This window comes from Eptatretus burgeri, chromosome 1 (genome assembly GCF_056783735.1).
Source record: "Eptatretus burgeri isolate ZD-2024b chromosome 1, Ebu_testis_v1, whole genome shotgun sequence".
Classification (NCBI taxonomy): domain Eukaryota; kingdom Metazoa; phylum Chordata; class Myxini; order Myxiniformes; family Myxinidae; genus Eptatretus; species Eptatretus burgeri.
In genome coordinates, this window is record NC_140961.1 from 82,937,819 (window position 1) to 82,961,127 (window position 23,309).

General features: G+C 35.7%; 1 protein-coding gene across 1 annotated transcript in view; it reads right to left on the reverse strand.

Moving 5' to 3' along the window:
* The window catches only part of LOC147034858 (extracellular calcium-sensing receptor-like), a 51,715-nt gene extending 28,873 nt beyond the window's left edge, over positions 1-22,842 (reverse strand). Inside the window, exons 1-3 of the mRNA XM_085857875.1 lie at positions 22,606-22,842; positions 20,995-21,267; positions 17,057-17,145 (exon numbers count right to left, since the gene is read on the reverse strand). Coding sequence (XP_085714001.1) covers positions 17,057-17,145; positions 20,995-21,267; positions 22,606-22,813 — 570 coding nt within the window. The 5' untranslated portion in view covers positions 22,814-22,842. The remainder of the gene's footprint in view (positions 1-17,056; positions 17,146-20,994; positions 21,268-22,605) is intronic.
* Between the last annotated feature and the right edge of the window lie 467 nt (positions 22,843-23,309).

Consider the following 23,309-nt stretch of genomic DNA (forward strand, 5'->3'; position numbering starts at 1 on the left):
ATCAGGATTTTTTGTTATTCCTGTATCCAAAATAATTTTTTTTACAACAGGAAACCAATAAAGTTTCTTTTGAATTTCAAAAAGAGCCTTACCTTTTCTTAACTTTATAATTTTTTCATTATTTAACATTCTCATTAAATCTAAAGTTGTCGGTTTATCAACATCAGCATAATGCCAATCTTTTATTGAAAATACCTCATTCTTATGTTGTAGAACATATTTATTAAAATACCGAATACACTTTTCTTGAAGGTATGCTTGGACACAGAAATGATAATTTTCTTGAAGCCTTCTTGCTGTTATTTATGTATTAGAAATATATGTTAGAAATAATATTATGGCATGAAACACCTCCCCATCTTCCCATAGTTAAATCATTTTGTATTTCCTTACTTATTATATATAATCCTTTTTTTCCTGTTTTCATGATATAAACTAGGGCAAAACCTTTATTAAATTTACCCTTATTAAATTCTTTTATTCGTTGTTTACTAATCGTGGCTCCACAAAACTCATTCTCTATACCAAGTGGATAATATTCTTCCTTACTAGACTGATTAAATTGTTCCAGGTCTTCTACGTCAACTTTAAATGACTATTTATACCCTAAATCATCCATATAATACCCCCATTGTTCTATTCTCATACAAACGATACGCCCTTCTTTATAAAAATTTATTTTAATTCGACCTGTGAATTCTGTATGACCTGGAGATAAAATCAACACTTCTGTATCATTGGAATACACGGCCGTTTTATTTAAGGATATATATTGTGATAAATCGCTTAATCTCACCAAGTCAGTCGCGTCAGTCGGGCTTGGATAATTTTTTTATTTATAAGCATTTTTCATATTAATATTTTTGGTTATATTATATTTATGTCGTTCAGCCTGTGCCTTTGTGTAATAATTTGATAAATCAATATCCAGTTCTTGGGATACACCAAAGATAGAACCATCTTTACCAACATAAGTCATTTATATTAGATTAAAAATAATGTCATAAATTTTTTTTATTTTTATTGAGTTGAAATAACACATACAGACATAATTGACCACAACACTTGGAATTTAATTATTGGACTTGAAATGTTTGATAAACACCATTCTGTAAGAATTTTATGACTTCAACAGGTGGTGGAAGACCAAAACTATCAAAATAATATTTGTCTTGACTATTAAAAATACAAACCCAATGAGAACCGTTCCCATTATTATCTTCGAAGTTCATAATAATATTCTTTGTATGTTTCGGCACATTTCTTAATTCATCTCCCATACAAATAACCACATTATGAATTTTTAATTTCTTACAATATTTGACAAGTTGTAAATTTGATGTTGTATTCTTTCCAAATTCTTTAAACCACTCATTAATGCTCATTTATTTATTAGAAAGATATAATCCATTACCACTTTTAGTTAATTTTAGACCTGCTTCTGCGATAGAAGAAAGCATATCTCCAACTAACAATCTCGCTTTATCAGGCAGACCTTCAAGTTTTTCAGCAAAATCTACAATAACAACACTTCCACTAATTTGTTTCTCCCACTCTTTGTTATGTCTTTCCAATTCTTTTTGAGCCTGGAGTTGAGCCTTCCTTTCGTTGGCAGTTTTCACCGCTGTTGAAATACCGCCCGACAATGAAACAACCGCAATTAAACCAGCAAATAAAGGAATTAGAAATGGGAGAAATCCTCCACTCGTCTCTCTTATTGAATATTTTTTCAACATTGGTTTTGTCATTTTAATTTTAAGTGAGCCAGTATCATTCAAGATTTTAACCTATTCTCTTGTGAGCAAAACATCAATTCTTACTGCTCCTTTTCTCTGAATGATATTAACGTTAATCGTACAAGGCTTTTGATTTTGAACACAATATGATAGTTTATGAAGATTGATTTGATGAACATATACCTCAGTTGGTACTTTGCCACCCATTTATTTAACAAAAAATTATGTGAGACTATTCATAGCACCATTATCTGTGTTAATCTGCAATTCTGTTTCTTCCAAAAGCAAACAATATGTATCAACTTCTTCACTCTCTCCTCTTTCAATGTATAGGGAAGTATCCACTCGATTAGACTTTATAGTTTCCTTTTGAGCACTCAGGTCAAACGCATAGATTGTATACAAACTTTTAAATGCTGTCATATCCAAAATAGGTTCCTTATTTCAATTACTTTCACACACATTTTGATAAGACTTGTATGCTTCAGCAAAATCATTTTTTTCCCAATTTATTTCCAATCTATCTCTTGGATAAAATGTTCCATCTAGAGAAACGCGAAGTTGTTTCACCTTCGCATAATCACTCAATGCATTCTTCTTATCAGTCGCAGTATCACCATCTGGCTTTTTAAAAATGATCTACAGATATCGTGGCTTTCCTTCCAGAACACCCAAATTCCACGTGTAAGTGGATTGGTTGAGTTTAACGTGTTGACATCTTCTTTTGATGCATGATACACTGAGTGGTTTCTTTGAGTTAAGTCTTCTATTCAACATCTCTTCTGTTTTAAGATTAGGAGTATATTCACTAATATACCAACTCATTTCATCAATTACAAATTTATTCTGCTCATCAAAAGCACTACCAACACCAAAAAGCAATCTATTTTCATTATCATTCCTTTGGAGTTGAAATATAATTTTAAGACCATACAGAACTTTATCATGATCACAAAATCCAAATATACCTTCAAGAGAAACTGCCACATTAAAACTATTCACTGCTTTTGTATCATCATTATACGCTCCTTTCCTTTGAGTATATCCAGGGTCTGTGGTTGTTCCCGTTGACATATCAGGAATAAAACCTTCGACAGACCCCTTTCCCATTCTATCACTGAATGTATAGAGTGCAAATCTCATTATTTCAGGTACAGCAGAGACATAATCAACCGCTTCAACTTCTTGTGTTCCAATGTACAAACGCACACTATCAAACATTTTCCAGAAGAAATCATTTACGAGTGTAGCGTTTGTGTTATTCCCAGCCTTAGTGAATTTAAATTTACACAACAAGAAACTTTCGGATAGATTCAAATAGGTTTGTTGATTATTTATTTCAAAACTTTTTGTACCATTTGCATTGCAGTCTGTTCCAGTTATTGCATTTACCTTGAAGTAATCTTCTTTTTTAGTGGAGTTTGAGATGATAATGGTATAATCCAAATCATCGATACTAGCAATTGCTTCCATTCTTGTATTTATTTAGGAAAAAAGATGTAAAACCTAAAACTTTTGAAACCCTGAACCAAGCATTTTAATTATTTTCTGTCATTCTTGGGGGGACAACTGAGTTTTGCCTTTCTTATTTTCTTTAATTGCTTGTAATTTATGAGATTCCTTCTGGGCATCTTTTATGCTCTTTCCATGCACCTGCTATTCAACAGCAGAAGCAGTTGAACCAATTAGGTCTTAATCTTTAAGAATAGTTGAACCGATACCCATTGGAGTATCAATTATCCCATCTCCTCTAAATTGATGTCCAACACCCCTTTGTCTCTAAGGTTTATAGTATCCTCTACCAAGATACATACCTTGGTAGAGGTATTCCTTGGTATTCCTTGGTATTCACCAAGGTATTCATTCACCTTGGTATTCACCCTTGTAGTATGGGGAAAGGAACATCCCTTCCCCTGTAATTATTTTAAATTTTCCCAACTCGTGTTTCCTCACAATAACCATCGTATTTATTTATTGGAAAACTTCACGTAGGTGAATTCTGATGGATATAACTTCCCCATTAAAAAAAATCATACAATTATCTTGGTCGGTTATCCTAAAATTTACTCTGTGTATGTTTTTTCCTGACACAGGGAGATAAACAAAATTTTTGGGTTCCATATTGAATTTATAAACAATTGGGGTTGGGTATGCACTGAATGAAAATATTGTATTTGTTTTTATTCCATAATTATAAGCACCATCAATCAAATCACAGTGAATTAATACCGAGTTTATTCCTGAGGATATTTGAATGACATTATCACTGTAAAACGTCCCATTAGTTTCAATCTTTTTTTGAGGAGAAACCCAATAACTCTCTAAATGAATTATCAATTGTGAAATCAACCTTGTAGTTATTTTTAACTTTAATCGTTGATTTTGAAGTATGTTTTTGAATGCCTATAACAATATTTTTTGGTTCATCACCCTGTTCTTTCATAAGACGTGCAATTTCGGAAGATATTTGAGAAATCTCATATGCTCTGGGTGAGACTGTTATCGTTTTGTATCCACTTCCGGGATTATAACTAAACTAGTCATTTTTATCAGTTATATTAAATAAGGTATTATAAGTTTCCATGGACAATAAACATGCCTCATATTCTTTTGTTGGGTAAAGTTGTATTGGGTATGGGAATGAAGATGTGTGGTCACTTTTTGTGAAATTAAAACTCAGGATTGTGCTTCTCATCTTATTTAATATGAGATAAAATGTCTTTATATTGAGATTTATTAATTATTTTCATGTTCATCAACTGGTCTAAAATGGCTGATACTTCATTAAAACAATTGTTATTTCCAGCCTTCTTACTCCCTAACAACAATAACAGTCTATTTACTAATTGCGATGGGTCATTTGGAAGAAAACTAACACCTGAACCAAGGATACTTAAAGCCTGAATAATGTGTTTCTCCTTCTCATTTTTCCTACTTTTACCAGAAATACTAAACCTATAATTTCGAGTGTTCAGCAGATCAATATATACTCTATCATCATTATTTTTTCATATCCAATGGTTTATCAATATATTTTGATTCATCCCTCACAGTTGAACCTTGTCTTCCATCATTTGTGAGAAGACACATTAATCTCGGAGTTAGTTTAACAGCGGGTTGAGCAGAATCCAAGAACTTTAATTCATCATTAAATATCAATACCTTTTCTTGAACAAGATGAAATATTGCTGCTTGTTCTGTTGGAATGAGTCCTGCTTTGGTTTTTGAATCCGCTGAATATTCATTGTTTTGAAGACATTCACAATATAATCAGGGGGTCGATTAATCTCTTCAAGTTATTGAAATAAACCTTCATCATCATATTCTAATTCTCCTAAATGCTCTAATTCTTCCTCCGTCATTTGATCAAAATCTTTTAATATTTGAAGTTTTTTAGGAGTATATTCTACTGTCGGAACTGTGGAAACATCTTTCATTTTTTTCTTGGGAAGTTTTTAAAAGTGGTTTAAAATATTTATCTTGTTTGCTTTCAAATGCTTCTTCACCCATTAGTTTCTGTCTGCGTTTCTTCTTTATGTCTTCCTGTTGTTTTACAACTTTTGAAACCAACTCTTGATGTTCCTTAAATCTTCTTACTCTTTCTTTCGCATCCATTTATTTATTGGAAAATATCATTTAATGAATTGTAAAGATCAACAGGGAAATTTTCCTTTTCTTCATCATCCAAGTAGATGTGTTCAAATAATTCCTTTTCTTTAAATATTTCATGAAATTCTTTATTAACATTAATACGAGTTGTAATTTCTTCTTCACTAATACTTGCATCTCTGCTTTTCATACATTTGCGTTGAGTTTCTTCATCAACATCAAAACCGAATGATAAAATCTTCACTCTGCTCAGGTGTTTAATAATTTGTCTCGTTCCTTCTGGATTAGTTTCTAATATCCCAAGACCACCAGATTTTAGTTTCCTTAACTCACTCTTACAATGTGAATATTTTGTTGTCCCAAGAGAAACCTCCTCAAATATTTGACCTTCATTCCTCAATCGCATATGTTCCTCCACTGAAATATAGTGATATTCTTCACGTTTTACTTCTCCAGGTCTTATTTCTCTAGTTGTTGTTGATACAATGCATATCACGGGGTGTTTTTTCAGTACATTTACAATATTCTCATTTGTACTACACAAGAACCTTGATTTATGAAAGTTTTTTTCCAGAAGCAGATTTACCCACAAGATTTATAATAATAGTTGTCATTTATGTATGCAATTGTTTATAAAACAAAAAATATATCCCTCAATATCTCATCTTGTTTCACAACAATATATTTATATTTTTCAGTCGTGTACTTCATCTAATCCCCAAATTCCTTTTTACGACATAATGTATAACAATTACCTCTCCAAAAATTATTTATATTGATTGAATTTAACTTAAATAAAATAAAAGTATTAGCATTGTTTCTGATGGAACGACGAGGATGTTGAAAGTACGATTGACGAAGAAAAATACAATTACAAGAAGAATGTCTCCCTCTTGTGTAGTAGCTGTCCATTACCGTTTGGTTTCTCTCATTAACACAATTATCAAAGATAGCGAGGTTCTTTTTTGATTTATCCAAATCTTGGGGAGACGGAATATCATCCGTATTATCACTAAGAATACAAGTTATCGGTTTTGATTTCTTTTTACATCTCTGTGTATCACAAAATAGTTGAATTATATCTTCAATGTTATAATCATTGAGGTGTTTTTGAAGTTTAAATAAACTGATTATATCTTCTTTTTGAATACCAGCATTAAAACCTTGTGAGCGTAGTTGATACTCTGGTTGAAAACTCGACTTTGTGAAAATTATTAAATTATCATAAATCGAAAAAGTTGGGAGTCATGAGCATCTTCAAAAGTAAGCAGGTTTTTCCAATCCGCTTCAACCAACTATGAGACATCTTAATGAATTTGGAAGATTTTTATGATTGTTAAATTTTATCTTATTTTCCCAAATGGGTAAAACATCATTCATTTATATATTTGGAAAAAAGGTTATTTAATTTATTATTGGCTTTTTTAAAAACTCTATATTTTATCCTAAGTTCAGGTTTAATTAAAAGATAATCCATTATTTTATTTATGCAATATCTTGTGTTGATATTTCCCTGAAAATCACATCCATGAATAATATAGAACAACAATCCTTTGAACATTTCTCCAAGATGTTCAGTTTCTTCCCTTATAAGGAAAGGTGTGTTATCACCCTCATACTTTACATTCATTTCTCAAATCAATTTTGTAAAATTATTCATTTTTGTGTAAATCTAAAAGAATTATTTTTCTTTTAAAATTTTTTATGATCATTAATTAGAAGATAATCACAGAATATACATTGTTTATAGGCTTTTGACTCTGTGTTTAATCCCCGTCTTTCACACGCAGGACAATTCTCAAATTTGTCATATGGAGAATTAGGGAAGTCGAGCATATTTATAAAGTAAAACTTTACTTAAACTGAAATTCATCTCTACTTTCAGTTGCATATTGACTCATATTTAATAATATTACCATCGATATCTATATACTTTTTTTCATCACCAGATTCAACTACAACATTTTTTATATTAAAGGTAATTTTAAAATGATCCTTGACTAAGATTGAACGAAATGTCATTTCACCTGATATATTAACATCCTTTATTTCATCAGGATTTACATCTTTCGGGTTGTTGAAAAAAATACAAATTTCTCCTTGCATATTACAGATGGTCTTATCTTCTCTTTCAAAAGCTTCATCCATAAGGTTTTTGTTTTTTGATACTTTTTCTTGTTTCATTGCTTTTTCTAGTTTTGAATATATTACCAGAAGGAGAGGATAAACTTTTGTTTGAGATACTTTAATTGATGTTCTACCAGGTATACTAAAAGCCCTTCCACTGACGGAAATTGAAGAACTCATCATATCCACCATAATTGTTTTTATCCAATAGTTGTTACATTTATCTTTGTTCAATTTTACATCCTTGACATATTTCTCAGTATATTTTACAAATGAAGAGGTTGATTGAAACTTGTCTTTTGTGTTTTGAAACATTGTATTAACGAAGTGAAAAAAGTTGGAGGATAAAATGGTTTTAAGCACAGAATCACCTATAAATTAAACGAAATTTTCATCAAGAAAATTTTAGTTTAAGCAAAGTTTTATTATATAAATATGGTGAATACAACGTACTGCAATGTTTGTAATCACGAATATAAAGATCATAAAAAACACCTTCAAACCAACAAACACACATTTAATCTATTTCATCAAATATCTCCTCTTGAGTTGGAAAGAAAACATTGTGATATCTGCTCAAAAAATGTTTTGAAGAGTAGTTATAATAGACATCTTCAATAACAAAAACACAAGAAAAATGAGTTTAAAGTAAAGGGAAACTATTATTTGTAAATGAGTAAAGGATTTTTCAATTTGGAGAACCCGGTCCATCATCAATCGCTGAATCAATGGAAATCGTGAAACCTGATGTTGAAAAAGTTATTAGAAAGACATTAAAAGAAATGAAAACTTTAAAGTTTTATTTGGGAGTGAAAATGAATATGAAAAGACAAGATGAAGAACAAACTCCTTATATGAGAACAGATCTTCATTTTATAACATCAATTCAAGATTTTTTGAATTGTGGGGTTTATGAAGAACTATCAAGACAAGAGGAGGATGTTGATAACACAGTGGTAGGAACTGGATTTCACATTAAAAAAAATCATCTTTTTAGATATAAACATTCTAAAATCAAACCCTCTTAAAGCTTCTTCTTATATTGAATTACCAAAATAAATTAAAGTAAAGAAGGCAGTTTCTAATATTAAGAACAATGATAATAAATGTTTTCTCTGGTCTGTTCTTGCTCACTTCCATCCACCAAATTGTAATTCAGAAAGAGTAAAACAAAATATGAAATATGAGAATACCTTGGACATTAAAGATTTTAAATTCCCAATGCCACTAACAGATATTCCTAAATTTGAGGAAAAGAATAATCTTTCTATTAATGTATATGGATTAACGGATACAAACAAAGTTCAAATATTAAAAATTTCAAACAACTATAAAAATGAAGAAACACACATTGATCTTTTATATTTTAGTGTTGGAAAGAATTTACATTATACATACATCAATAATTTATCAAGATTAATCTCTTCTCAGGTATTCAGAACAGCAAACAAAATATATCCTTGTAAGAGATGTCTTAATTCATTTCATACAAAAGAACGATTAGAACAACATTCAAAATATTGTAGTAATCATAAAACAGCTGTAATTACAATGCCGAAACCTGGTGAAAAGATTTATTTTGAAGATTATAATAAATCTATCATGCGCCCATTTGTGAGATATGCTGATTTTGAATGTATGCTAAAAAAGATAAATACTGCTTCTCCTAATCCAAAAGAATCATATACAAATAAATATCAAAAACATATTCCTTGTGGTTTCTGTTATTATATCAAATCATCTGTTGGAGAAAAGTAAAATAAACTTGAACATTATAGTGGAAAAAAAGCTTCACAAAAGTTTGTAAAACGATTAGAAAAGGATTGTATAAGAATAACTAAATTAATGAAAGAAACAAATGAACCGATGAAATTAACCGAAGAAGAAAAATTAGAATTTAGAAAGAACAATATCTGTCATATTTGTGAGGGGGAAATTGATGAGTCTAAAGTTAGGGATCATTGTCATCTTTCTGGTAAATATAGAGGTCCCGCTCATTCCTGTTGTAATCTTAATTATGAATTTCCTTCTTTTATTCCAGTCTTTCTTCACAACAGCGCCAACTATGATACACATCTATTTATAAATGAACTTTCAAAAACACCAGGGAATATTTCTGCCATAACAAACACAAGTCAAAAGTATATTTCATTTACAAAAATGATATTCACAAAACCTTTAACTCATATTAGGTTTCTAGATTGTTTCAAGTTTATGGGAACACCACTAGCCTACCGAGCATCAAATCTAAGCTCCACGGGGTCTTTTCCAAATCTTATTTCATTCTTTCCAAAAGAGGAAATTCTAACTAAAGAGGAAATTCAGATTAAAGAGAGAATTCAAAGTAAAGAGGAAATTCTAATTAATGAGGAAATTAATGAAGAAATTCTAACTGAAGATGAAATTCTATTTATGAAGAAAATTCAAACAATGAATGAAATTCTAACTAAAGAGGAAATTCTGATTAAAGATGAAATTCTGATTAAAGAGGGAATTCTAACGAGAGAGGAAATTCAAACAAGGAATGAAATTCAAAGTAAAGAGAAAATCTTACAAGTAAGGGAATTTATCCTTATGATTATATGAATTCATTTATGAAATTTAAAGAAACAACTTTCTTCAAAAGAAAGTTTCTATAATAACCTTTATGAAGAAGAGATAAGTGATAAGGAATATAAACATGCACAAGAAATTTGGAAAATATTTAAGATAAAAAACCTTGGAGAATATCATGATTTGTATCTAAAAACAGATGTTTTATTGTTTGCTGATGTGTTTGAAGCTTTTAGATCACTGTCATAATAAAAATTGTTATGGATTAGATCCTGCCCACTATTTCACAGCTCCTGGTTTAGCTTGGAGTGCAATGTTGAAAATGACAAAACAAGATATAGATTTAGTCAGTGATGTAGATATGCTTTTGATGATTGAGAAGTCAAAGTTAGAGGTGGAATATCACAAATATGTTCAAAAACATATGCCAAAGCAAATAATAAATATCTTCCAAATTATGATAGTGAAAAAGATAGTAATTATTTGATGTATTTTGATGCTAATAATTTGTATGGATGGGCAATGTCTCAATCTCTTCCTTATAGTAAATTAGAGTGGGTGGAAGAAAAGGATTATGAAAAGGCTTTGATGAATATTGTTATTTCTTCTCAAGAGGAATTGAATGAGGAAGAAGAAGGTTATTATTTTGAAGTTGATTTGAGGTACCCGAGTGATCTTCATAATAAGCATTAAGACCTTCCTTTTGCATGTGAGAAAGAAACCGCAAAGAAAGAATGGTTAAGTGATTATCATAAGAGTTTTAATATTAAAGGCAAATCAACAGAAAAGTTATTAGCAACATTCTATGATAAAGAGGGATATGTTTTGCATCAGAGAAGCTTGAAACAGTTTTTGAGAGAAGGATTGAGAGTCGCAAAAATTCATAGAGTTTTAAAATTTAAACAAAGTTCTTGGATGGAAAAGTATATTAAATTCAATACAGATATGAGAACAAATACAAAGGTAAAATTTGAAGGGGATTTCTATAAGTTGATGAATAATGCTGTCTTTGGCAAGACAATGCAGAATGTTAGAAACAGGCAAAATATTAGATTTGCAACATCTTAGAAAGAAGCTTCGGGATTGAGAAATAAACCAAGTTTTAAGAGAGAAGAGGCTTTTTCAGAGAACTTTTCTGCTATTCATATGGAAAAGGAAAGTATTGCAATGGATAAACCAATTTATATTGGAACAGCAGTTCTTGATTTATCATAGATTTTGATGTATGATTATTTGTATAATGGCTTAAAGAAAGAGTATGGTGAAAATGTTTCATTGTTGTATATGACCACTGATAGTTTTATCCTCGATATAAAAACTGATGATGTTTATAAAGATATGAAGAAAAATATTGGAGTGTATGAAACAAGTAATTTTAGTAAGAAGAGTGAGTTATTTCCAAAAAAGAATGAAAAGGTTATTGGTAAGTTTAAGGATGAGTTGGGTGGAAAAGTAATGAGTGAGTTTATTGGATTGAGAGCAATGGCATATGCTTATAAGTATGGTGATCAGATTGATAATAGGTTAAAGGGAAAAAAGAAATATGTAATAAAGAAATCAATAACTTTTAGAAATTATTATAATTGTTTGATGAATAAGAAAGAAGAATATAGGAAAATGAATACAATAAGAAGTTATAAACATCAGGTATATAGTGAAGAAGTAAATAAAAAGGCATGAGGAGCCTTTGGTGATAAGAGATTTATTTAAGATAATGGAATAGATTGTGTTCCATATGGATATTGTATGATAGAGTGTGTAGAATAGATTGTGTTTTAACGATGGGGAGATGGGTTAGGGTTTTTAAGGGCTCCCGCCGTGTTTTCTCACAATATATAAATGGTCAAACCAAGTATTAATCAAACTAAAGAGTGGAGAAAATCTCAGTCTTGGTATATAAATGGAAAACATAATGAATGTGAAAAATATCAAATAAGTCTTCTTGAAAAAATAACTAAAACAAAGGTAAATAAAACAAATAAGCGAATCAATTAAGAAACTCGTAAGTTAGAGGATGTAAAGAAAAAAATTAATATCCTTGAATGGACTGAAAACTTTGATGGTTATCAATTGCACAATGAAAAAACAATTTTCTATAATCTCAAAATGATATGTGGCTCAGGAGGTGGTCAAACAAGAGCATTAAGAGAAGTTTATCATTTCGTAATGGCACAAAAGGGGTATCTTAAAAAATATAAAGATTCAAATGTTTTATTTCTAAATATTTTTGATGGGGATTATTGTGCAAAGAAAATTAAACTATTGAAGGAATTTAAGAATGAATAAATCTTTATAGGTTCAATGAGTGAGCAAAACAATATGCATTGGTTATTTGAAAAAGAGTGTCCCTCGGCTTACATGCTTCAGATATTTCTTTAGAATCACCTTTAACAAATCACATTACTACTTTACTGCTTGAACACATCTTTATCTTATTGCATTGGTTATTTGAAAAGAGTGCCCCTAGGTTAAAAGGGGAGACAAATAAATATACCTTGGGATAAAAAGGGGGTTTATTTTTCGGGAAAAAAATATGAATCGCTGAAAATCCCCCATTCACTTACATGGGGAAAAGTGAGCCAGAATCAGTATATTCACCCTATTCAGCAGCCTCTCTCTGGCCATCCCCCAGGCAGCTGCCTGGCCCAACCCCATCTGCTTGAGATGCCGATCAACCTGCTGCAACCACGAGGCATGTGTTTGGCCCATTGGCCTCCTCCACTCATGAGACTCCCTCACTGAGAGAATCTGGTGAGCAGGATCAGCGTTAGGAAAACAAGCCACATGTCCATACATCCGCAGCTAACGCTCACGGACTATGCAGGTAAGAAATCTCATTTGAGTCTCTCTCAGCAACCGCTCGCTGGACACAAAGTCCGACCAGCGATAGCCAAGGATTCTCCGAAGAGACCTGGTGCCAAAGGAATAAAGTCTCTGTCCCAGATCCTTTGTCAAAGTCCAAGTCTCACATCCATAGAGCAAAACTGGAAGCACTAATGACCTGAAGACTCAGACTTTTGTCCTCCCGCACAGGTACCGGTAGCGCCACACCCCATTATCCAGTGAATCCATGACTCCTCAGGCCCGACTCAGACGTCTATTGACCTCTGACTCACAGCCAGCAGAGACATGGATATCACTGCCAAGGTAAGTGAATCTCTCCACGACCTCAACGACTCCATTCCACATTCTGAAACCCGCATATGTAGATACCATTCAAAGACACACACACATAGAGGTGGATAATTCGAGACCTGGTCGTCCCGTTTCACCTCCTGAAACCCACCCACCACATGTGGAAATAGCAGGCACTAACAGCAACTTGCACGTACGTGTGTGCCCGCACACGCACGCACACACACACACACACACACACACACACACACACACACACACACACACACACACACACACACACACACACACACACACACACACACACACACACACACACACACACACACACACACACACACACACACACACCCTGAAACCTGTGGCAGGAGCATTTCATTTAACTCCCACGCTATCTTCCTGGAAAAGGTCTGCCTACAAGCATGCATGCTCGTACATGCACCGACCTTTGCACCCCACCAGTTGGCTCACTCCCTAACTGATTGGTACATGCTAAACCCCTCAACAGAGGGGGGGGGTGGGTGGACCAGGTGGAGGATTGGAACAGAGGGGTTGAGAGAGAGGAAGGGAAGATAAATGGTGGGGGGGGAGGGGAGGGGTAAGAGATAGAGAGAGATGATTCAGTGTTGTAAAGAGGGAGAAGGGTGGGAAAGAGGGGGTATAGTTGGGAGAAAAGTGGTGGGGGATTCCGGCAGATGTGACGCCCAGTTTATTGTCCTTCCTGTTTTGTTCTTTCTTCAGTGTTTTATTCTTTCCAAATATTTTGTTGTTGTTGAAATACCGAATATTTGGAGATTGCGAGAAAGATGATGAGGAAAGGGGAAGGGGCATGTCGAACGTGAGGGAGATGCCATCTTAACAGAGTCGGAGATGTGTGAACGTTACATGCTGCGGAATAAATGGACTTGTGCCTTGCAATCAATTGCTTTGTTTCGTGTCTGTTTAGCGAGACACCACATCCACGAGATGACACACACATTTATGAATCACTCTGCCTGTGAAACACTGGGATGACAATTTATAGCTGGGTCGGGATTCAAATCCATGCTACACAGAGTGAGCATGCATACCTCTCGGCTTTTCCACCATGGTGTGGCTATTCATTATTTCATAACTGAAAATATTTTTTCTCATTGTAATCATATTATATATTTTGCCTTCCTCCCTCTGGTATAGAACCATGGTATCGTCATTGAATATTGAAGAACACGCGCCAAGTGGCTTCACCAAGCATTCCACAAAATGGTCGAATAAACTTTTTAAAACAAAACGTACAATTTTTATCTGTATTTATCTATGCCGAAGAGACAGGTCATATAATGAAAGATCGTACAAAAAGGGGAAACGTCGTTGAAAAGAAAATTTCACATTTTCAGTGAGCCAGCAATCACCTCTTGCATCGCAGAACAACAAATGGCCAATGCAGGTGAGTAACCCTTGAACTTTGTTCAAGTCAATCAATATACAGTCTTCAGCGACATTGGGAATATTGTAGCATGATTGCCAAGTGGCTTAAACACTCCAATGAAACGGTTTATAAGCAACGGCTCACTTTGCATGCGATTAGCCTGGTGTTAGCTTAGTGGTTAGGGTGGCGGCTTGGAATCCTAGGGTGCTGAGTTCAAGCCCTTTGGCCACTGAATTAAAAAAATAAAAATACACCAGGAGGTTGACTCAGCCTGTCATCCTTCTGAGGTCGGCAAAATGAGCACCAGTGTACTGGTAAGGGGGACACTGCATCAGCGGCATAGCCACGTCCCAACCAATGATGCAACCAGCAGCCACAGGCTGCACTCGATAGAGAGTCGGATAGTTGGAATCTATACTTGATGTCATACTTGCAATATTTCATCTGTTATGTGATGTAATCAATACTTTTGTGAAGTTTAGGGTGTGACAAGTACAGGGTTGTGACCTGTCTTGAATTATAGGGTCTTCCTTGTCAGGACATGTTTTGCTGGCTTGTATTTTTGAACTACACAGGTTTTTTTGATTTTGCCACTGGGAATAAAGACACTGGGAATTTGATCAACATCAGCAATTGCATGTCTGAGAAATGGTTGAGGATGTGTTCAACGTCGGGTTTTTTCAACTAAAATTGCCAACAGTTGACCATTTTGAATGCATTGTCAAACAAAATGATGTCCATACGTATACCATTATGTTTTGGCTTTGTGCCAAGTACTAATAAAATCAGTCTATACATATCCAATATATGGTTGCAGACACATGCATGCATGCCCACACGGACACAAAAATCAGGACCAAATCCATAAGCCACCATTTCAGATGAAGTCCAACCGGGGCTAATAAATGGAGCAAAAACTCTCTTTGCTCTCTTTGCCATTCTCTCCCCCATCCACACTAAATGTCCAGCCCATCTCAGTCGGCATTTCACCAATCTTCCCATCAAACTCAACTGCACACCGATCTCCTTCCCCATTCCCGCAATACTCCTGACCCAGTTGTTTTCGCAAACCTGCAGCCTCTGTTATTGTCTCAGTCAGTCCCACTGTCACAACACTGTAAAGGTAGGCCGGCATTACACATGACAACAGAACCTTCCTTTTCAATTCTCTTGATACATTTCTGCCTGCCATTACTCCCTCCACCCTCCTCCATACATTCACACCTTCGGAGTGTAATATGTAATTCCATGACTTAGGAATGTATTGCTCCTGTACTTTCCGGGATATGGAGTATTGCCCTTCCCCTTCCATATTGCCACAATTCATCCTGTCCTCCACTCCTTTGGAATTGAACCCTCTCTCATACATATGTTCAACAGCCTCTTTGTCAAACTCACTCTGATTCCTTTCGCTGCAATTATCATCTCTGTACACACCTCATCAATGCCTGGTGGTATTCCTTTCATCCTCTTTAATGCCGTCTGCACTTCCTCCTCTGTGATCTACACCAACTCTAGTTTCCCCTCTACATAACATGGTATCTCCAGCTCGCCACTGCTTCCTTCCCGGTTCACCAACTCTTTGAAATATCCTTCCCACACTTTCAATACTGCCCCACTCTCTGTGACTAGCTTCCCGCCACCATGATTAATCACTGCCCTCCACCTCTTTATGTCCTCACCATCCTCATCTCTGTCTCAAGCCAAATAATATACCATCTTCCTAGACCATCTTCTTCCAACTTGTACATCTCCACCATATCATTCCTCACCTTATCCACAGATATCCTTGATGCTTTTTTCTTCTGCCCATGCAAGTGCAAGAACTGTGCATCCAGTTGACTCCCCCTATCCTTGACCTTTCAAACCTCCTCCTTTTCACCAACTGCCTTTGCTAACTCGTCCGTCCACCATAACTGGATTATATCCTTTGCCGAAGCACCCTTTCCTGAAGCCCTTCCACACAAAACTTCTGCAATTCCCCTAAACACCTGTCTGTAATTCTTCCACTCCTCCTCCAAACCCTCTGCTTCTTCACTAATTTGCTCATATCTGGCCCTCAACCTCTCCTCGTATTCTTCAATGGCATTACCCCTCCACTTTCCCCATCAAATAATCTTTCGACCACTGCTCTTAAATCTTCTCCTTTTCTTCATCCATACCACAAACAATATGGCCTTGTGCTTCATGGTAACATGTTCTCCCGTTACTGTCTAACAATCCTTAACCCTCCACAAATGTCGCTTTGTGACCACCACCACCAAATCCAGATCTCTTATATGATGTCCACTCCTATATGTAATCTTGTGGCTTTCCCCCTTTTGAAAGAATGAACCAGCTATGGCTATCGCTTTTCTCACCAGCAACTCCACCACTCTGGATCCTCTCTATTCCTCGTTCTCCTCCCAAATTTACCAACACATTCCTGATAACCTGGGCTCGCCACTACTACGTATGTGTTAAAGTCCCCCACAATGCACAGCATTACCTCCAGCTCAACCATTCCCATCATCATCTCCAGTGCATCCCTGAAATCCTGTTTCTCAGCTCCAGTCCTTCCAGTTTGAGGCTCATATACTGACATAACACATTTGCCTCTGCATCACCACCCATGCCATAACAATCCATCCCCCCCATCTTTCCACACTGACCACCTGCTACTGATCACTTCTGATACAATTATTCCCATGCCATTACTCCTTCCATCCCCACTAGCATGGAACAGCTTGTATCGTCCGACCAACCTCCTTGCACTGTCTCCTTTCCATTTGGTCTTCTGCACACACAACTTTTTCAAACTCCTTCTCTGCATCATCTCCACTACTTCGACCCTCCCTCCCACCTCATTGATCCCATATTCAAACTACCAAGCCAAACCTCACTTCTGAATCGCTGCCCATCTGACAGAGCTCGTATCAGCTTGGATAATTTGGGACATTTACGCCATAAATCGCCATCACACACACACACACACACACACACACACACACACACACACACACACACACACACACACACACACACACACACACACACACACACACCTCTTTCGCCGCTTGCCATCCCCCCCCCCTTTTACTCTCGTTTTTACCCTCAACACTCGACTCCTATGCCCCACCTAATTCACTTATCCCTCACCTAACACACTCATTCCTCACCAAAGTAAAAAAGAAAGTGAAAATTTTCAAAGGAAACAAAGTCATTCACACAGTCAATGCTTTTAACACTCAATTCCCTCCCCTCAGCTTGACCCTACACCCCCTCGAGATCCTCCTCATCTCCCACACACAATCCTCCTTGTTCAAACTCTGAGAAGCCTCACAATCTTGGCTCGCCAATACCTTGCCATTCAGGGCCGACCCATGAGGACAAAACCGAGCTGATTCCACAGGCCCAAGGGCGAAACGCAGAACGCCTTGCCAAACAACTCCACCTCACAGTGTGTCCAACAGATTCCATAGGCACAATGATGAAATGCAGACCTCTCTGCTGAACTGCTCCACCTCAATGCATGTCAAATAGAGTCCACAGATGCAAGGGTGAAACAGCCCAATCCGCTGAACTGTTGCACCTCATCGCAGGCCGAGCAGTGTCAACAGGCCCAAGGATGAAACACAGCCCACCCCGCCAAACAACTCTACCTCAACTCCACCAATGGGTGCTTGAAAATGGCGGTTTGAGTTTTGGTATCGGAAAATGAGGGTTTGGGAATGAGGTTTGAAGGATAATAGAGGTTTGGGAATGAGGAAGAGAACAATGGGGAAGGTTCTACCTGCAGTCACAACGAATCTCCCTTTCTGCTGATATAAGTCGATGGGTAACCTAATGAATCAGAATCACGATGGAACTACCTAAACTCCAGGGGGTTTTTTTATGTGTGGGATGTAACATGACTTTTCCTCATTTGAGTAGCGCACCACCAATGAAATGATCTGCAAGAATGATGTTTTGTGTTCAGAGGTAAGATACTCAAAAGTATTGTCATGAACAAATGGTATTTGTAAACATGAATGCCTAAAATGAAAATGAAATGCTTGCCTCTTGTTTGCCACCATTCCAGATGAAAGATGTATTGTTAATGAGCAATTTTTCCCCGGGTGAAGCCCAAGACTTATAGGAGCCCATAGATCTGAACTGCAGATGGCCATCAGTGAACATATTCCATTGCATGACTTCATAAATAGCTGGTGGGTCTCCATTTTCATCAAAATACACAATTTCTCCGTAGTTGTTGATGAAATTTACTCTCTGTACATATACCAAAAGCTAAACAAAACAAAGAAGGTGCAAGTTTTGATGCTGTATCTAATTTCTGCTCAATTTGAAATGAAAAAATAATTATTGAATCAGACAGAGAAACTTCTGAAGTGCAGTAGACTTCGTGTAAATAATTTATCTCCATTATCAAACCGAAGGAATGGGCTTTGGTTTATATTTTTAACATCCTGATCTAAATGCTGGCTTATCGGTGTTTCTTTACCGACGACTACTACAACTACACACACACACACACACACACACACACACACACACACACACACACACACACACACACACACACACACACACACACACACACACACACACACACACACACACACACCAGTGTAAATATAAGCACATGATCCGAATGCATTTTGTGTTTGACACAAATTAACATATTTACCTGCCAAGCTTCAAAATGTGTAATATTAGTGCAAGATGAGTTAACAAATGGACCATGACCAGAAATGCAGGCTTGCATATCATGCAGTGCATGTGCTACAGCCTGCACAGCTTGGTGTGTACTGTAAGAATATCGAATACGAGACACAGCAGTGAAAGGCGTTTCCACTTTTTCTAACTGTTCAAAACCTGTGCATTGCTGAACGTTTTCTGTCTTTAATGTCCATGAGCAGTTAAACATGACTTCCCAAAACTGTGTCATAAAAGAGCCAAAAACAATGTCATTCTGGACAGGTTTTATTATATCTCGGTTGCTGTGTTGACTTAAAGTATTTGTGAAATGTTTTTCATGCCAACTTGAGGTGTTTAAATAAATACTTCTTTCCAAGCAATGCAATGTCAATTTATCTTGACTGTGTCCTGAAAAGTTCACATTTTAGGCTCTTTCCAATGAATATTATCCTTCTTACTCTCATGGGCTGCAATGTAATCTGAAAATTATACATTTCAAATGACAGTTGTTTAACACTCTGTGACTTGGTCTCTAGTTTTTATTTTTTTGACCTTTTTACATGTATATGTACGAGTTTGGTCAGCCATATATGATGGGACGAGAGAACGAAGATTTTTAAAAATCTGTATTCTGCTACAAGTGAAGACTAGTGCCGATCTATGTTGGCAGAGAAGTAAAACAATTGCTGAAATCAACAGAACATTGATTGGGGTATGCTAACCACCATGGAAATAATGAATAACTTCACATTTTCGGCATTACCCCTTCGTTGGACAAAAACAGAGATGAAGAGTAAATACCGCAAGTGTAAGGTTCTCCTTACTTCCCACGGTTGTAATTGTAAGTATACTTCAATCAATGTTCTGTTGATTTTGCTGATTTTCTTCTTCAACCCAGGGTTGTGATGGAACTCCAAAACTGCATTACTGCAAAAAAATGAAACGTTGCTTGAGCTTGCTTATCGTGGGATAATTACATATTGGTGGATCATGAATCAAGTCAGGAACTGCAATGGGAGACTTTTAGGTTTTTACAGTAAACATAATTATGGTTCAGATCTAGCAGGTTGCTGAGGAAACAAGTGCACATGCAACACATTTGTACATTTTGAAAGGGACAAGGGAATGCAGAAATATGTTGGGCTCAAAATAAAACGGTGTTGTTCTGACACATTGAAAGATTTGAGAGTTGGAATGGAGTGATGTAAATAAGTCAAATATTTCCTCATAACTAACAATGAATTCAGCGATAGCCTGTTTGAGGAAGACTAACTGCAAGTTACTCGATGATCACATTATCTGATATATAAAGCTCTTTCTAGCCACTGACTGATAATAAAGATCAGTTCCTTGTGGGTGATGTAGAAAGCTGAAATTTTGCATGCCGATTGTCATCGAAGTCTGTACACCAGGAAAAATTATCAAGGAATCGTCGGACAACAAAAACAAATGAAAATATCAGCAATTAAAAAAACAAAACCTGAAAAAAATGCATGTGAGTGACCCGAGACAATGGGGAAGCATGGTTTGTATGCTTACCCAATGTGTAAGCACACCCCGATAATAAATATACAACTTACGATTAATGTCTAAAGTACCTTAAAAAAGCTCTGCTGGTTTTTCCTCTGCACTATAATTAACATATGCAGCTTTAATCACCAAAGGCAAATTGCAACACTTAAGATGATACATTTTCATGTGGATACGACCAAATTCAAGACCATCTATAAATTATATTAAAATCTTTACCCTTGTTATGTTGAGAAAGCTGTGGTCTTAAACTTGTTAAAAACTCATGTAAGCCATCCAAAAAACCGCTTCGTAACCCAAATCCCACAGACCCATCAAATATATGTGCATACCGCTCACTCATCATTGATGGCGAACTCATCCAAACTGCACTTCCTAACCAGATTCTTCCAGTAGCATTGATCTGCAAAAATTGTTCTGCTAGGCGTTCAAAGTCTTGGTCATGAACAACCAGAAAGATTACTCGTGCTTTCGTTTCACTCACAACCTGACCTGGAAAGAGCTTCTGGTTAAAGTTACGAAAATGATAACTTCATCTTGCAATGTCCATAACATCATGACTATCAGTGCTAAGGACTAAGCACACAGAATGATCGACAGTGAACATTGGCAGTGGTGTAGTGTCATAGATTGATTTATTGAGCTTTTTTATCTTCACAATGGAAATCTTAGACTACTTGGTAAAACCAGTAAACACTAAAAGAGCTTATTTCCTCCACAACCGAAGGTGAAGGAAGTTATGTTTTCACCCCCTTCTGTCTGTTTGTTTGTGTTTGTTTGTCTGTCTGTGTTAAGGATATCTCAAAAAGTTGTTTACGGATCCAGATGAAATTTGGTGGACATGTTGGGTGTGTGGCAAGGAAGAATTGATTTAATTTTGGTGAAGATCCGACCGAATTTGGATCTGTTAATTTTTTAAGTGATTTTTCACCATTGAGAGATAGTGCGAAACCGATTGCACGATATCTCAAAAATGTTGTGGACAGATTCAGACAAAACTTGGTAGACAGGTTCGGTGAGTGACAAGGATGAATTGATTTGATTTTTGGTGGAGATCCAAATCTGGATCTGGATATGATAATTATTTAATTTTAAAGTAATTCTTCACCGTTGATAGGGCCAAAAACAATATATAGCATGATACACTACATGGCCAAAAGTATGTGTGCATCTGCTCATTCAACATCTCATTCCAAAATCATTGGCAAAAACGATATAGTATTGTATAGCATGATATTTCAAAAATGTATTGGGCCCGATATATTCTCGTGGATCAGGCATGACGAGGTGGAGGTAAGCGCTCTACTGAGTGTGCCCTTCTAGTTACACGTGTGTTGAATTGGTGGAAAATTGTGAACTCCGGCCAAATGGTTATTGCTCTTCAGCAAACTGCAAGATAGTTATCGCTCCTCAAATAAAGGTGTGGAATTGCACCACAAATTATTTTCTCAGATTAGAATAATAATAATAATACGATTCCCAATGATCACTTCCTCGAGAGGAGCTTTAATTTCCCCTTATCTTTGCCCATTGCTATGTCTTGTGAAAATCTTTATTCTGTAAAAAAAAAAACTAATCCATCCAACAGCTATTCTCAAATGTTTGGATTTGTATTGGTGTACATTTTTAATGAATCATTCAAATGCTTGAAGAAAGATCCCATTATCCACCGCAATTACTTGTTTCTATCTTGCCCACTGATTCATTTGTGTATAGTCATATTATATTGACTCATATGTGCATTGGCTTCACTACCATTTTTTTTCTTGTGAACCAGGGGAAGATGTAAATGAACCTTCATACACCAATCTCCTCATGATAAGCCCTTACCCAGGTGCTGAATATTTTCTTGTGAATAGTGCTGGTATAGAATCTCACTGAATGCAAGGCACAAACCCTCATCTTCAACTTTAATACCAAATGCAGTCATGGCCGTCCGACCATAATCATCATCAACCACAATCACACCGACATGCAACCAGGAAAAGTGATGCATTAGATAAATTATGGCCGCAACAAGATGAAAGTCACTAGGCATGGTCCGCAGGAAGGATGGAAACTCTCTTTTATCACTTAAACATTGGCAAGATGCACTAAAGCTGACCTGAGAGCAAATAAATAAATAAATAAGCAAATAAATAAACGAATGTTACACTACGGTTCCATGAATCCAATTTAAACTATAGGATTGTGAGTAAATAGTATGTTTGAAACACGACTGCAAATCATGATGAACGATATTAATAGTACATCAAGCCACTTTATGTCGGTCATGAAATGGGTAGATTTTACGACCTGGAGCAATTCCTTTTCGAGGCATTTGTTACCAAATACCTGTTTGGCCCATCAATTTTAATGTAAATAAATCGTTTCCAATTGCACAATGAGGGATGAGTATTCCAACACTGGCTATAGGTGTTTAAAATATCATAAACTGATCTGATCATTGGAAAAGGTAAGCTATCCTACAATATTAAAGAAGGCGATTCTCTACATGTGTGTCTGTACAGTGTGTATGTATATCTAAAAACAAT